This window comes from Miniopterus schreibersii (assembly GCF_964146895.1).
Source record: "Miniopterus schreibersii genome assembly, chromosome: 8".
Classification (NCBI taxonomy): Eukaryota; Metazoa; Chordata; class Mammalia; order Chiroptera; family Miniopteridae; genus Miniopterus; species Miniopterus schreibersii.
This window is the reverse complement of record NC_138109.1, coordinates 8,677,283-8,694,773: the sequence shown is the minus strand read 5'-3', so window position 1 is coordinate 8,694,773 and position 17,491 is coordinate 8,677,283. Positions and strand designations below refer to the sequence as shown.

Genomic DNA, 17,491 nt, shown 5'->3' with positions numbered 1-17,491 from the left:
CGGAACCCTGACTATGTCTGAGGTCTGCCTGTACTACCGAATTGCCTTTAGGGAAAAGCATCTTCCTTCTACTCTGACCTCAAGCTCTCAAACCTGCCTATGTCACCTCGTCGGCCAGAAACAGCTCAACACCAGGCAAGGAATTAAACACCGAAGACTGAAATTTGAGGAGGGGAGGAGGCTTTGGGAGACTGGGCTCAAGGCTGACAACTCCAGGGAGACAGCCTGGTGTGGGAAGAGCCTGGGCTCAGCAGAGCTGAGTCTAAGTCCACCCTGGAAAACCTCCTTGGCCCAGGTCCCTGGTCACCATCCATGTCTCTGCATCCCTACACAGGGGAGAACTTCTCATCTGCCCCCTCCTGAAATCAGTCCGGGCCAGTGTGGAGGGGAAAATAGCACTAAATCTGTTCTTAAGGTCATCGATGACCTCCATGTTGTGAAAGCCAGGGGTCATGTCTGTCATTTTCTTATTTTATTTCTGGACATGCAGGCAGCATGTGACAGAGCTCCCTCATCAAAACATTCCTCTCCTGGCTTCCAAGGCACTGTACTCTCTCGATTTCCCTCCCTCCTCACTGGCAGCTCCTTCTCAGTCTCCTTTATTAACTTTCATCTTCCCATCCTCAACTCTCAACACTGGAGCTCCCCAGAGCTTGGGCCTGGGCCCTCTTCATTCCTCTCCCTGGGTGACCTCATCCATTCCCACGGCTTTAAACACCAGCTAATTCAACGTACGCATATGTGGCTCATGGACTGCCTGCATGAGTATCTCCTGGGGTTCTGGTTAAAATGCAGATTCCCAGATACCCTCCTGCATGCTGGCAAACCTGCCAAGGACATTTGGCTTTTTTTTTTCAATCCTCACTCAAAGATATTTTTTCCAGAGAGAGTAGAATGGAGAGAGAGAGAGAAAGAGAGAGAGAGAGACATCAATGTGAGAGAGACATGGATTGGTTGCCTCTCACACATGTCTGGACCGGGACCAGGGACTGAGCCTGCAACTGAGGTATGTGCCCTTGACCAGAATTGAACCTGACACCCTTCAGTCACAGGCCAACACTCTAACCATTGAGCCAAACTGGCTAGGCCGGCTTTTTTTTTTGCTTTTTTTTTTGCCAGGCTGGGAAATTACTTGCTGCACAAGTCTTGGCAGAGTTTGCCTACTATAAAAGCTGATAAAACCAAATTCTTACTTTTCCAGCCTCTCTTGCAGCTAGGGTACAGGTGTATGCGCTAGGCTTGGACAATCAGAGGCACTCACTGCAAACTTTGAATCAGAAGCAGAGAGAGTAGAAGATCCAATCTTATGCTGATGGCAACAGCAGTGAAGGTGCCCAGTCCCCAGGGGATGGTGGCAGTGCAAGCTGTGACATTTAGTGTATGATAGCAGTGTCCTCACCAAACTGGCTCAGTGAAGTGATTGTGGCTGAGATCTTGCCTAATGCCTTACCCCAGTCTCCAGCTTCCCAGAAATTCTGCAAACTGCTGAATATTCCCTTTTAATGGACTCCTTTTCTATTTAAATCAGCTCAGGTTGGTTTCTATTACTTGCAATAAGAAGTCCAAGTAAGATACAGCTACTGAATTGGACTCTCTGGGAATCATGCCAGGTGATTCTTACACAGAGTTTGAAACCCAGTATCTCAATGCTGACAACTCTCAAATGTGTATCTCCAGCCCACTCCTTTGATCTCCAAACTCATATATCCAAATGCCTTCTTGACATCTCTATTTGGATGTCTCAAAGGCCTATAAGATGTACAAACAGAATTCTTGACTTTCCCTGAAACCTGTCCCTCTCCCAGATTCCCCCTTCCTAAGAAGAGTAAATGGCACCACCACCCCTGTTAGAAATCTGGGAACCATTCTTGACCACTTCCCACATGTACTCCATCAATAAATCTTGATGTTACTACAGTCATGTCATTTAACAATGGGTATACATTCTGAGAAATTCATTGTTAGATGATTCTATCATTGTGCAAATATCATAGAGGGCACTTACACAAACCTAGATGGTATAGCCTACTACACACCTAGGCTATATGGTCTAGCTTATTGCTCCTAAGCTATAGGCCTATACAGCATGTAAATCTACTGACTACTATAGGCAATTGTGAATGCACTAAGCTGCAATGTTACAATGGCTATGGTATCACTAGGAAATAGGAATTTTTCAGCTGCATTATAATCTTATGGAACCACCATTATACACATAGTCTGTGATTGACCAAAACGCTGTTATGCGGTGCATGACTGTCTAGTTGACTTTTGAACAACATGGGGGTTAGGGGACACTGATCCCCATATACCTGCACAGTTGAAAATCCACACATAACTTTTGACTCCCCCAAAATGTAACTACTGATAGCCTGCTGTTGACTAGAGCCTTACTGATAACATAAACAATCAATTAACACACTTTTATATATGTATTATGTACTATATTCTTATAATAAACTAAGCTAGAAAAAATGTTATTAAGAAAATCATAAGGAAGAAAAAATACATTTATAGTATTTATTGAAAAAAAGATCCATGTAAAAGTGTACCCAGGCAGTTCAAACTCACGTTGTTCAAGGTCAACTGTACTTCTAAAGCACCTGTAGAACCTGCCCGCTTCTCCCCTCCACCGCTCACGGCCCCACCCCGCCACCATCATCTCCTCCAGGAGCAACCGCAACGCCTCCCTCAGCCCTCTCCTCCCTGACTCCAGCTTCCACACAGCAGCTACCGCGTCTTCCTAAAATTTGAGATGGGTCATGCTGCTTGCCTGCTCCTTTTCTATTTTTCTTTTTTATATTTTATTCAACCAACGTTTTCTGAGCACCTACCATGGTGCGCGAACACCAGGGATACAATGGTGAGATACATTCTGTCTCTTGGAAGTCAAATAACTAGTGGAAAACCAGATTTTAATAAAGGAATTATGCAAATAAATGTAAACTTTATCTATGATGTCTGCTGCGAAGGAGAGAGAGACACAGTGCTATCAGGGAGAACTGAGCTACAGTAAAAGTACAGAGACAAGTTAGGAGGCCACACAGTGGTCCAGGGGAGATGATGGTGGCTTGGACTAGGGCAGAAATACAGAGAAATGGGTAGACTTCAGAGATGCTTAGGATGTAAAACTGATGCCTCCTGATGGTGAAGTGTGCATGTGGGGGTGAGAGACTTCTGTCTGGTGTAACAGAATACAGGGAGGTACCACTCACTGAGAAGGGAACACTGGAAGGGCCAGCCTAGAGGGACAGTCAAGAGTGTGGTTTTAGCCATGGCGAGTGAGGCTCAGTGGTTAGAGTGTCAGCCTGCATACCAGAGTGTCTCAGGTTCGATTCCGTCAAGGGCACGCTCCTGAGTTTCAGGGTTGCCCTCCTGCCCTGGTCAGAGCGCATGTAGGAGGCAACCAGTTGATGTTATCTCTCTCACATCGATGTTTTTCTCCCTCTCTTCTCTCTCTCCTGCCTCCCTTCCACTCTAAAAATCAATGGAGGGAATATCCTTGGGTAATGATTAACAAAACAAAAAAGAGTGTGGTTTTGGATATGTTTCAACATCTAAGTGAAATAGCCAAATGAGCAGTTGGACATGAAGGTCTAGGCTGGAGGTACAAATGTGTGAGTCACCTAAAGACGGGAGACAACTAAAGCCATGGGTGTGGGTGAGACTCCCTGGGGACAGAGGCTAGCACGAGGAGAGATGAAGACACGGCCAAACCTCAAGGGAGGCCTTGACCAGGAGCATGAGCCTTCATGCCACTTATCACAACGTGCAATTACTGACTTGTTTGTTTACCACACAGAAAACTGTAAGCTCAATGGAGCAAAGACGGCATCTCCTTTAACGAGCTGTGTGTTACCCGGTGCCTAATACAGGGCCTGGCACAAACAGTCCCCAGGCAGTATGCTGGCTGCTATGTCCCTCGGCAGGACTGGCCTCATCCATTCCAACATGATTGGGTCCACTGGTCCCTACTGCCCAGCAAAAACCCCAAATGCCTAATTGGCATTCAAGACCCTCCAAGTCGTGCTGTATCCCCTGAGATCTCCAATACATCTTTTTAATTCCCTTACACCTAAGCTTTCCAAATTGAGGTTCATCTACACCAGGATAACTAGGTAGGCACAAAACACAACGAGCACAGTGCCTCTCCCCGGATCCTAGGTTGTGGCAGATGAAGCAGAATTGCCATGGACACGTGAGAGAGAACTTTCTGGGCCCTGCCCCTCTTCTCTGAGAAGTGCACCCCTCCACAGTGTAGATCTCTGTGCCATGTTTACCCTGCCCAAGCCTATCCTCCATGAACTCTGTTGATGAAACCAGGGTGGAGATCGGGCTTCTGGAACCAATCCAGAACAGGGCCAGGCCATTAACCTCTCCGCCAAGAACTTGGATGTGGCACACAAAACTGGCTTGATAACCTTTAGATGCTGGGCCAGTGAGGTCACGTGAATGTCTTCCCCAGAAGATTGCGTTATGCCCTTTGAGGCCTGTGTGATGACAAGTGATCAAAAGCAGTGTTTAGATATGCAGAAAGAAACAGAGGCAGAAGACAGAGAGGAGCACGAAGCGGCTGCCTTTGTTCCTGATGACTTCCCAGCCTCCACGGAGGCCCCGGGGAGTTTCCAGCCTCCACGGAGGCCTGGTGAGGTCTCCTTTTCCTGACTGCTCTTCAGTCCCAAGAGGCACCTCTAATTCCTTAAAACAAATTTCCCTTCAGTGTAAACAGGCTTGAGAGGGCTTATGTTTCTTACAAACAATGTCTAAGATTATGTAATATTATGATTTTTTTGGTAAAATAAATGTAGACAAAGTAGAATGTAAAATTCACAAGCATATTAAGAATTAAGAATGAAATCCTTTCTGAACAAAATATAAAAAAGCAAAAGTTGGCCCTGGCTGGGTAGCTCAGCTGGTTAGAACATTGCCTCAATGTACTACAGTTGTGGGTTCGATCCCCGGTCAGGGCACATACAAGAATCAAGCAATGAATGCATAAATAAATGGAACCACAAATCGATGTTTCTCTCTCCCTCCTCTCTCTCTAAAAACAATAAATTAAACACAGAGACACACACAAAAGCAAAAGTCACAAAGGAAAAGATAAATTTGACTCCAGTAAAATTTAAAACTGTGCATTATAAGACATGATACCAATTTAGGCAAATAAGCTCCCTACCAACCCTTTCCGGGTAATATAATTTCTCTGAGGATACACATTGGGAAACATGCACACTTCCATAGCAATTACCTCTGGGGAGAGTATAGGGATTGTGAGACACAGTCAGAGGTGACTTTAGACTTTTCAGTTATGTTTTTAGATTTTTTAATTAAAACTTATTATGTCCTTTGTACAACTAAAACTTCATCAAATCTCTCTCTCTTTCTCTCTATATATATATATACATATCACAAGCTTTTGAGTATCTATATGTGGTGGACTGCTTCATTTGAGACCCAGTAGGAGATAAAACTTCACTAGTAGCTTGAGATGTGTTATCTAGCATGAATTCTCAGCACTTGTCAAAATGGCTTACTTGGTTCCTACATATGCTCTCTTCCTACCAGTCTCAAAATTCACTCTTGTCTTCCTCACTTAATGGAGTTCTTCCATCTTTCAATACCCACCTGGAAGTGTCACCTCCTCCAGGAAGCTCTCCCTGATTATACCAGTCCTCACTGCTCTCTCCCTGCCCTACTTTACCAGCCTCTATGGCACTAACTGAACTTTCTCTGGGCACTCAGGACAGACTCCTAGGTTCCTACTTATCTCCCTAAGATATCCAGCAAACGAGAGCCAGCAAACGAGAGCAGAATCTTAATGTCCTTGGTGCTTAGCACAGAAATGGCATGAAGAACTGGACAGGCCTTAGAGTCAGACAGACCTACTATGTGACACAAGGCAACTGCCTTAACCTCCCTGGGCCCATTTTCACCTGTGTTATTGTGATTATCAATGAGATGATGGATGTAAAGGGGTCCAGGACCAAAGAAGGTGGTTGACATAATGATGATCTGTCTTACTCCCTGTATTTCAGTATTTCACAGTTAAAATCCAAAAACTTTAACAACCCAGAGAGGGATGATTAGACCCATTTTAAGGGTAAAATAAAAGGTTCAGAGAAGTTACAAAGGGAGGACAGGCAGTTGGACTTTAGAAGGAAAGAGAATAGGACCAGAGGTTAGAACATTTCAGTAGAAATGTCAATTTGTCCCTTACCCAACTGTGGGAGCTTGGAATTGTCTTGCACTCTCAGGACATTAGTTTCCCCATCTCAGATAAGAGCCTCCCTAGATGATCTCTATCTTAAAGTGTCCCTCAACGCTGATATTCTAGATTCCTGTGACCTACCCAGGGTCCTTCCCAGAAGGACTGCAAAAAAGGGCTGCAAGTCCTAGAGTAACTGCAAGTAACAGAGTCCCTAGTTACTCCCAGGAAACCAGCTGGGACTGGAAGACTTGATTTAAGAATCAGTTGCACCCTGGCCAGTGTGGCTCAGTTGGTTGGAGCGTAGTCCCATGCACCAAAAGGTCATGGGTTTGAGTCCCAGTCAAGGCACATAGCCAGGTTTCAGTTGGATCGCCCTTCAGGGGGTGCAACTGATCAATGTCTCTCTCACATTGATGTTTCTCTCTCTTTCTTCCTCTCTCTCTAAAATCAATAACAACATATCCTTTGGTGAGGATTAAATTTAAAAAAAGAATCTGTTACATTCTGATTCATCCAAATTCACCCAGCTTCAAGTGTGGGGGGGGTGCCAGTTTCAAATTACATGTAAATACAAACACGAATGCAAAACCAAACAGGAAACCTCTGGAAAGTCCAATCCAAAGGTCAGATTCTAACTTTTGGGGCAGTGAAATGCTGATGAGGAAAGTCATGTTTGGGTGCCACAGGCTTTCTGCTGTAAAAATGAACCTTGTGTACACCAAACCAGTCTCAAAGGCAAAGGAGACCTGGTTTTGCCAGGCCTGAATTGAGGCAAAACGGAGCCCTGACCACAGCCTGCTTCAGCCTCCAGACCCATTCCAAGGGCTCCCCCATCCCCTCCAGGCACACACAAGTGCTCACACACACCAAGCCAGGCAAGGCCAGATGCACAGGCATAAATGGGCATTTCTGTCCCTGGAGAAGGGTTCATAGTACAGCCCCTTCTCCTGCTCTGGCTCTGATTTAACATTTTAATGAACAACCCAGAGAGGAGGGTGAACTGTGACAGAACTAAGGGTGCTGATGGCACTGAATTCTTCCAGGTCATGAAATGTGAGACTATAAAGACAAACCTCAGGAAGCTCTCTCCTCGGGATGAGGCACTGTGGCAGTTTCCCTATGAGCCTCCCAGTAAAATACAATTCATATTCCTAGGTGGTGGAAGCTACTGGTTCTGCCCAAGGAAGGAGGCCAAAGGATCATTGGCTGCTTCTTATTTTAATTAAAACCTATATCCCTATTAGGCTGGGCTCTGTGAGAGAAATGGACAAAAGAGACCCAGCCACTGTCTAAAGAGGCCCGTCAATTAACCTGATCTTCATTCCATTTATCAAGGTGCATGCCTTACACGCATTGCCTCATGAAATACCATAGCCCTGTAGGGTAAATATTATTATCTCCATTTTACAGATGCCAAAAGTGGGGCTCAAACAAATCAGGTCACATGCCCAAGTTCATACAGCTAGCAAGCTGCAGAGCCAGAATTTGAACAGTCTGCCTCCCCCAAAGTTAGTGCTCCTTTCACAAACCTCTATCATCCCGCTACAAAGTGACAGACACAGACTCTGAGAAGGGGTTCAGCCTGCCAGAGGACAGAAGGAAAAGAACTTTCCCAAGACACTGATCCGGGATATTATGAACTATTGAGCTTTGTATCAGCCACGTAGTAGGTGCTCAATACTCTTATGGTGAAGGATGGATGGTGAGGGCAAGGGCTGAGGTCCTAAATGTCACCCAAATTCAGGGCATCCTCTGAAAGGGAGCTGCGAACACACATTATTCCCCGTTGGCCCAAAGCTGCAGGGTGTCTGCCCTAGAATATTCCCTGCAGGGGAGGCCCGGCAAAGCGCTGCAGGTCCGAGAAGAGCAATGAACTCCAGAAGAGGAATGAACTCCAAAGAGTAGGGGAATGGGGTGGGGCAGCCTGCAGGGGTAAAAGAAAAGGCCTGGGACTCGTTTCTGGGAAAGACAAAGAGGAGAGGGGAGGGGGAGGAGACTAGAAACTTGCCAACAGCCTGGCCAAGGTGAACCCCGGCTCCTGGCGCCTCCTCATTCGCATTCATTCCACAGCCACCAGAGCCAGCAGCCAGGGGGAGGGGGCCTCCCTGCAGCCAGGGAGAAGCAAGTTCTTGACTGAGGCGGGAAGGCCTGCTGGCCAGAAGAGGAGTGACTTTGGGGCCAAACTTGTGGGGGCTCCAAAGATGAAAACCCAAACAGATGCAGTGAGGAGCTGAGCAAACACAAGCGACGGTGCAGGTCACCAAGAACCCGGGGTATGTTCCCCGACCTGTGAAGTCTGTCATCGAGGTGACCTCGAGACCTCCCACAAACGGTCCCTCCGGCCCTCCCCAAGGCCTCGACGGTGAGGACGCGGATGTTTGAGATGCACTCGGTTCTCACAGATCTAGGGGGGGAGCAGGTTCCTGGGGAGCGGTAAGGGCCAACACAGCTCCGGTCACGCCTGTGAACGTCAAGGCGAGGCCCTGCCGCGACCCCGGACCCTTCCCGCCTCGGCCCCCTCACCTCCTCCCGCGCCAGTGCCGCCCCCCGGCACCGGGGCATCTTGGCGGCGAAGGCTGCGGCCCCGGTCGGGGAGTTGAGGTCCTCCGCTGTAACGGCGAGGAACTCCGCGATGCTGAGCTGCTCCGGCATGGTGGGCGCGGGCCGGCGGCTCCGGGGCTGCGGGAGCGGAGCGCGGGGCGCGCTAGTCACACAGCACTGGGCTGGCCTCACAGCTCCCCGCGGGCGCCGTCGGGACCTCCGAAGGCCCCGCCCCCTGCGCCCCGACCCGCCCCCGACTGCCTCCGCTGCCTACCGCCAAGTCCCCTCGGGTCCCGGAGCCCGGGGCTTCCTCACCCCGTCCTCTCCTCGGCCCCGCCCCGGCCTTCCAGCCTCTCCCCTCAGCTTAGCCTCCACGGCCCTCGCGGCCCCTCTCCCGGCTCCTCGGCCCCGCCCCCTGGCCGCCCAGCCCCTGAGAGCTCCGCCCCTGGCTCACCGCCCCGCCCCCTGCCTCTCCCTGGGCTCCTAGGTCCCGCCCCTTGTCTCGCTGCCCCGCCCCCGGCCTCCCCTGAAGCGCCTCCGGCCCCCCGCCGCCCTCCCGGCGCCTCCAGGTTCCACTCGCTTTCCTCCCGCTGCCCGGTTCTCCTCCCTCCCACCGGCCGCCCTTCGTTCCCAGCCCTCATGCCCTCGCCCCTTCAGCCTCGCCCCCGCCCCCAAGCCCTGCCGGTCTCCGCGGCCCGCTCCGCCCGGAATCACCCCGCATCGCCCTTGCTCCCCGCTCCCCGCTCCCTGCTGTCCGCCCCCGGTCCGGCGCGCTGCTGGGGCCGCCCACCTGCCCCTCGGCCCCGCCCCCAGCCGGGGGCCCGGCGTCCCCGGGAAACTGATCTGGGAAAAGTTACATCCCTGCTTGAAACCCGTTTCCTCCCCTGCAAAATGGGAGGTCTGACGCCCGCTCGGTGATGATGTTTCGAGGAAAGACGCCAACGTGCGGGTGCCCGGGAGGCGCTAGCGCTCCCGCTCGCCCTTCCCCTCCCTGCGCTTAGCCTGGCGCCCTTCGCCCCTCGCCCTCGCCCCGCTCGCCCCCGCCAGGCTGCGGAGGGCCGCCCCTCGCCGCGCACTCACTCTCTCCTCTCGGGAGCCACCCATGTCTTTGGGTGGATGACGGATGGGGTTCAGAATACAAATCGACTTTGATGTAGTTCTGGAAAAGATTCCTTCAAGTACAATATCAGGGAAGCACCGAGGTGAAAAGCATTGGCTGTGGGTCTGATGGATGAAGTCCCAGGCCTGGTGCTGCTGTTGGCCAGCTGCGTGCAGCTGGGGGAATGGCTTGCTTCTCTAAGGCTGAATTTCTTCCTCTTGAAGTTGCCTGATGGTCTCTTACCCCATAAGGTGCCTGAGAGAATGACAGAGCTTGCGTAGAAAAAAAAAACTTGAAGAGCTATACACTAAAATATTACCGTCTGAGGACATTATGAGTAATTTTTTTTTTCTTTTGGCTAATTTGTGTATCTTAACTTTTCTGTAAGGAACATATACTGCTTGTGTAATAGAATTAAACGTTGAAAAAAAAATATGTACAGTCTGGTGGAGGTGAAAGGACAAATGTGCTGTGAAATACAACTCTGCTTCACCCCTCAGGCACCTTTCAACCCACTCCAGTTTGTTTTCAGCCCCAAGCATCCAGAGTTATTTCAAGGTCGACTAGGATCTCCTCTTAAAACGCAACAGGCACTTACTTGTCTTGCTTGATTGACTTCTAGGAGCATCTGTCAGTGTTACCCACTCCCTCTTTCTTGAAACACACTTTCCCTAGCATTCTGGGACAACCATTTTCCTTGGTGGTCCTCTTGCCTCTTTGACTGCTCCTTCTCAGGGACCTTTCTGAGATGTTTCTCTGCACGGATCTTAGATGCAGGAGTCACTGGGAGCCCTCTGCTGGACTCCTTGCTCTTCTCACTGTACCCAGGCTTCTTGGACACCTTCATGCAACATCACCAGATTCCTTTACACCATCAATGTTGATGTTTCCTGTTTAGTTTCCTATTGCTGCTGTAACAAATTACCGCAAATATGGTGGCATAAAACAACACACATTTATTCTCTTACGGTTCTGGGGGTCAGAAGTCTGAAATGCATTTCACTGGACTGAAATCAAGGTATCAGCAGGGCCACACTCCCTCGAGAGGCTCTAGGGGAGCATCCGTTTCCTTAACCTTTGTCAGCTTCTAGAACTGCATACCTTGCATTCTTTGGCCCCTGGCCAACTTCCTCTATCTGCAAGGGCATCTCGTGTTTGCAAAGGCACCACACTGCCTTCTTTTCTGTGGCCAACTCTCCCTCAGTCTTATAAGCACATTTGTTATTACATTTAGGGTCCACCTGGATAATCCAGGATAATCTCCCCATCTCAAGATCCTTAAGTGAATCACATCTGCAAGATTCCACAACTTGAAATAATAATGAAAATAATAAGTTATCAGACTTGCTTTGTGTAGGTACTCTTCTCAGCCCATTACATACAATAATTCAGAATTCTCTCAAAGGTAGGTGCTATTACTATCTCCATTTTACAGAATAGGAAACTAAGACAGGGAGCCCTAAGGAGCTTGCCCAAGTTTACTAGCAAGTGATCGATGGAACCAGGAGACAACGCAGGCAATTTGGCTGTGAGCTGGTGCCTGATGTCTGGGCTTCTATTTCCCTTGGCCTAGGTGAAAGCAGATCCAAGCCAGGGAGGAACACAGAAAAATTCAAGTTTGTCTTCACTGGCTTCCTCATTAGAGGCAGAGGATCACCAGGGTGCTCTACCCTCTGCCCCTGCTCTAGCCAAGAAAGACCTCCAGCAACTTTGGGTGAAGCCTATCCAGGCAACCTCAAGTGGAGGATGCCATGGGTGGTCTAAAGTCTTTTCTTGAGCCTAGTGGGGACAAGCTTTGGAGTCAGGTCTAGCTTTCAGTGCTGGCTCTGCTCCTTATTAGCTTGGGCAAGCCTCAGTTTCCTCATATGGAAAATGGAGATAATAATGCCTGACTCGTGGGACTATTGTGAGGATTAAAGTACATAACACTGTAAGCACTCAGAAAATGGCGATTGATATTGTTATTTATCTTTGATGGAAGAAAAAAAAAACTCCTTATAGTTTTCTGGAGGTCTGTCTTATAGCTCTGAAGTCAAAAGTCTGAAATGGGTCTTACTGGGCTAAAATCAAGGTGTTGGCAGGGCTGTGTTCCTTCAGAGCAAAGAATCCATTTCCTTGCCTTTCAAACTTCTAGAAGCTGTTTGCCTTCCTGGCTCATGGCCTCTTCCTCCACCTTCAAAGCCAGTAGTGCAGTATCTTGAAATCTCTCCCTGACTCTGACACCAACTCTCCTGCCTCTTTCACTTATAAGGACCCTTGTGATTGCACTGGGCCCACCTGAATAATCCAGGATCTCCCCATCTCAAGATCAGCTGATTGGCAGCCTTAATTCCATCTGCAGTCCTAATTGCCCCTTGCCATGTGACATAACATATTCACAGGCTCTGGGGATTAGAATATTATTCTGCCTACCACAGTGGGTAAGTATGGAAGCGCTGTTGTTGGGCAGTGACATACCTGGACTTTGAGCTATCAGCACACCTGTGCTCAAAAACCTGCCATGGCTCCCTGCTACCTCCAGGATAAGTGCAGACCTCTCAGCCCGGCAGGCAAGGCCTTTCATAAGGCTACTTATGAACAGGCACTTTCTGGCCTCCTTGCCTCTGCTCTACCTGAAAGGCTTTTTTTCCCACTTAATGATCTTTAAAGTCCTTCCATTCATCATGGCCAAGTTCAGATGTCATCTCTTCCATGAAACCTTTTCAGAACCCTCAAAACCACTCTCCCTCCTCTAGCACTATTAGAGAAGGTCTTGACGAGTTATTTGTGTGTGTCCTGGTTTGAGTTGGTCCCCATCTGACTGTGGGCAGTTGAAGCACGGGGACTACTATAGGCCTATGGTTCTCACACTTGAGAACTGCACAGAATCACCTGGAGGGCTTGTTAAAACACAGGCTTCTGGATCTAACACCTGAAATCTTTGATTCAGTAGATCTGCAGTGGGACCTGGTATCTGCATTTCTAACAGGTGATCCTGATGCTTCTGGTCCAGGGAACACACTTTGAGGACCACAGGCACAGAAGTGGAGGTGTTGGCATGAGGCTAGACTTGGGCTCAAATCTCAGCTCTGCCTGTCACTGTGTGACTGGCTACATCCTTGCCCTCTCTGAGCTGCTTTCTCGTCTCTGTAAGGATTCATCCCCCTCCCCCACAGTAGGCAGATGTAAGGAGTAACAGGCTCAGGACAGTGCCATGTACCTTGATGGTGCTGAATAAATGGCACAATGCTCTACCTCTATGATTTCCCTCTCCCTGTGTTTGGACTTTTTAGTTGGTGCTCAATAAAAACTTGTGAATTGGTTTTAGGGAAAACTACTGACTCGGACCCTGATGAAAAATGCTGGCAAAATGAGAAGAGCTGAAATAGCCAAACTGTACATGCCTGGGTGAAAGGAATGCTAATTACCTTCACACTGGTGAGCGTTTTCCTTCTATGCCTCGTGACACACAGCATGGTGACAATCATGTGTATCATCACAACGGGCAGCAGATCAACTATGTCATGAGTTCAGGGTCATTTACCCAGCACCTCCAAGGAGCTTGCCTCAGGGGATGCACTGCCTGGGGAAGGAGACTCCCTGTGGCTGGGACACTGCCTGCAGACTTCCCTGAGACCTGTTGTCTTAGGACACCGAGCACGCACACACATAAGGCTTCCTTTGCTGCTCCTGGAGCAAGGTGTCGTCTCACAATTTACATTTGCAGGACATAAGCATGCTTTTCATGGGTAAAGGGCTGTGTCTTTGTCACCCTGGCATCTAGCATTGTACGCACAAAGGAAATGTCCAAGGTCAGAATGAAACCCCTTCAATGCAAATTAGGAGGCTGGGCCACATGGTGGTTAAGACCATGAGTCTTGCTCTGGCCGGTTTTGCTTAGTGGCTAGAGCGTCAGCCTGAGGACTGAAGGGGTCCCAGGTTCAATTCCAGCCAAGGGCACGTACCTCGGTTGCAGGTTCCATCCCCGGCCCTGGTTGGGGTGTGTGCAGGAGGCAACCAGTCGATGTGTCTCTTTCACATCGATGTTTCAATCTCTCTATCCCTTCCACTCTCTCTGAAATAAAAAATAAAAATAAAAAAAGACCATGAGTCTTAGAGTTTGGCTGGCCCAACTCCAGCCCTGTTCTATCACCAGGGCTGGGACTAGAACTAGGCAGGTGAGGTGTCCTTCTTGTCTCACCCTACTGCCCCACCCTGCCCCTGGTCCTGTCCACTACTTCCAGCTGTGTGTCCTTAGGAAAGTAATTTCACCTCTCTGAGCCTCACTGAAAACAATAATTCCTATTCAATAAAGTTTTGGGGAGTTTAAAAAGTAACACCTGATCCTTAATGATCCTTAACAGTTTTTATAAAGGGTATTTTTTTTCTCCCCAATTTCAGCTTTTGTCAGAGTGGCCACCAGAGGGCAGTGGTCTCCATGCTGGGAAAATAATCTGCCTGGTGATCTGGGATCCCTTTGAAGGAACACACACACACACACACACACACACAGACACACACACACACACACACACACACAGACAGACACACACACACAGACACACACACACACAGAGACAGACACACACAGACACACACACACAGAGACAGACACAGACACACACAGACACACACACACACAGAGACAGACACACACACACACACAGACACACACACACATACACACACACACACACAGAGACAGACACACACACACACACACACAGACAGACACAGACACACACACACACAGACACAGACACACACAGACACACACACACAGAGACAGACACACACACACACAGAGACAGACAGACACACACACACACACACACACACACACACGTGCTCACCCATGCCAGGAGGGGTGTATGGCCTTGATTGGATGGACACAGCAACCGGCCAGCAGATACACTGGGCATCCTATCCTGCTGGTCACGTTCCCACTCTCTGCTATAGTCACTTGAGGAGTGGCAGGAGCCTGAGACCCTTGAACTGGGATTTACTGGGACGCTGTTCTATATACTCTCACCATGGAGACAACTGGTCTTTTCTCAAGCCTATTGGGAACAAGCTTTGGAGACAGGTCTGGCTTTCAACGCTTCTGTTGTCATATCTAAGAAACCATTGCCTAATCCAGGGTCATGAAGATCTATGTCTATGCTTTTTCTGAGAGTTTTATAGTTTTAGTGCTTATATTTTGGTCTTTGATCCATTTTGAGTTAAATTTTGTATATGGTGTTTTGTTAGGGGTCCAACTTCATTCTTTTGCATGTGAATATCCAGTTGTCCCAGACTATCTGTTGAAAAAAAATTTTTTTGAATTGTCTTGGCACCTTGTTAAAAAAATCGATTGACTGTAAATGTAAGGGCTTATTTCTGGACACTCAGTTCTAATCCATTGAGCTATGTCTATCCTTATTTTTGTCTTGACTACTGTAGCTTTGTAATCAGTTTTGAAATCTGGGCGTGTGAATCTTCCAACTTTTTTTCTTTTTTGAGATTATTTTGGCTATTCTGGGTAACCTTGGGTTTCCACATGAATTTTAGGATCAGCTTGTCAATATTCTGCAAAGAAGCCAGCTAGAATTTTGATGGAGACTGCATTGAATTTGTAAATCAATTTGGGGAGTATTGGCCTCTTAACACTATTAAGTCTTTCAATCCATGAACATGAGATGTCTTTTTATTTATTTAGGTATTCTTTCATTTCTTTCAGTGATGCTTTGTAGTTTCCAGAAAGCAAGTTTTGCATTTGTTAAATTTATTTCTAAGTATCTTACTCTTTTTGATGCTATTATAAATTAATTCTTCTTAATTTCATTTATTGGATTGTTCATTGCTAGAGTATAGAAACACAACTGATTTTTGCACGTTGAGCTTGTATTCTACAACCTCACTGAACTCACTTGTTAGTTTTATATATTTTAATGGCTTCTTCAGGATTTCCTATATATGAGGATCATGCTATCTACAAATAGAGCTAGTTTTCATTCCTTCCCATCTGATGCCTTTTATTTCATTTTCTTGCCTAACTGCCCTGGCTAGAGCCTCCAGCACAGTGGCGAACAGAATGGAGGGAGTAGACATTCTTGTCTTTTTTCGGATCTGGTGGGGGAAAGAAAGCATTTGGTATTTCACAATTAAGTATGATGCCAGCTGTGGGTTTTTCACAGATGCTCTTTATCAGGTTGAGAAAGTTCCCTTCTATTCCTACTTTGTTGAGGGTTTTTTTTTAAATCCTGAAGGGGTGTTGAATTTTGTTACTTACTTTTTCTGCACCTATTGAGATGATCAAGTGGTTCTCATCCTTTATTTTACTGATATGGTGCATTGCATTAACTGATTTTCAGATTTTAAACTAACCTTGCATTCTCAGGAGAAATCTCCTGGTGTCTAATTCTCATTTATGTTGCTGAATTTGGTTTGCTAGTGTTTTGTTGAGAATTTTTGCATCTCTGCGCAGAATAGACCTCATGCCCATTTACAGTTAACTTCATTCTTACCTCTAGTCTCAGGCAAGCACTAATTTATTTTTTGTCTTTATAGATTTTCCTATTCTGGACTTTTCATATAAATGGAATAAATGTTATCTTTGGGGACTAGCTTCTTTCACTTAGCATAATGTTTTTGAGCATCCATATTGTATCCTTTTATGGCTGAATAGTGTGAATCCTCCACTATATGGATCTAACATTTGTCTCTGTTTACCAGTTGATGGATATTTAGCTGTTTCCAGTTTGGGGCTATTATGAATAATGCTGCTATGAACATTCATGTGCAAGTCTTGTCTTCGCATAGACATGTTTTCATATCTCTGGAGTAGACACCTAGGAGTGGAATTACTGGGTCCTATGGTAGTTTTATGTTTATCATTTTGAGGAACTGCCAAACTGTTTTCCAAAATAGCTGTACCATTTTACATTCCCACCAGCAAAGTGTGAGGGCTACCTGGGAATATATTTAAAATATATGAGTGTTTCCTCATCTATAAAGTGCCAATAATAATACTGACTTCATTAAGTGAATATTAAATGAGATTATATGTGAAGGACTTAGCACAGTGCTGGGCCCAGACACCCATAAAAACTTAACAAATGGCATTTTTTAATGTTCCCTTGTCTATACTAATGTCCCAAATTCGACCTTGCTTTGCTTACCTGTTAGAGATTGTCTTCATGCCTTCCACGTAAACTGACACATTGGTGTTAAGTTCCAGACCCTTCTCATTAGTCCCCTATGGTCTCACAGGACCCCCCCCCCCCCGACCTTGTCCCCCATCCCACTGCCCTCAAGGTCTGTGTTGACTTCTTTGACTCAGCGGGCTTTCCTAGGACAAGAGCTCCGAATTGGCAGATTGGGGCAGCCAGCAGTGCTCTGTGGCACCCACCTTGGTCTGCTGGACCACAGGACAGAGCGTATTGATTGCTCTGCAGAGCGTATTGATTGCTCTCGTCCCCCAGATGCCCAACTCCAGGCTTCTCCTGTTTATCCTTAAAGACATAGTTCGGACATGACCTCCTCCAGGAAGCCTTCCCTAATGACCCCTCAACTCCTATAATGTATATTACTGCAACCGTCACATCATTTGTAATTATACTTTTGTGTCTGTGTCTTGTGCGCGTCCTGAGCCTATTCTTACTCGCTTCTATCTCCCCAGT

The 17,491-nt window shown here is 47.4% G+C and overlaps 1 protein-coding gene across 9 annotated transcripts in view; it reads right to left on the bottom strand.

The window, feature by feature from the left end:
* Positions 1 to 9,619, bottom strand: part of ASAP3 (ArfGAP with SH3 domain, ankyrin repeat and PH domain 3) — a 43,051-nt gene extending 33,432 nt beyond the window's left edge. For 5 of the 9 annotated variants that reach the window (XM_081143979.1, XM_081143978.1, XM_081143981.1 and 2 more), the window contains exon 1: positions 8,735 to 8,951. In XM_081143979.1, the coding sequence (XP_081000105.1) occupies positions 8,735 to 8,863 (129 nt within the window). In that variant the 5' untranslated portion in view covers positions 8,864 to 8,951. Of the gene's footprint in view, positions 1 to 8,734; positions 8,952 to 9,026; positions 9,128 to 9,542 lie in introns of those variants that run through there. The other 4 variants (XM_081143976.1, XM_081143983.1, XM_081143975.1 and 1 more) reach the window with 4 other exon arrangements.
* Between the last annotated feature and the right edge of the window lie 7,872 nt (positions 9,620 to 17,491).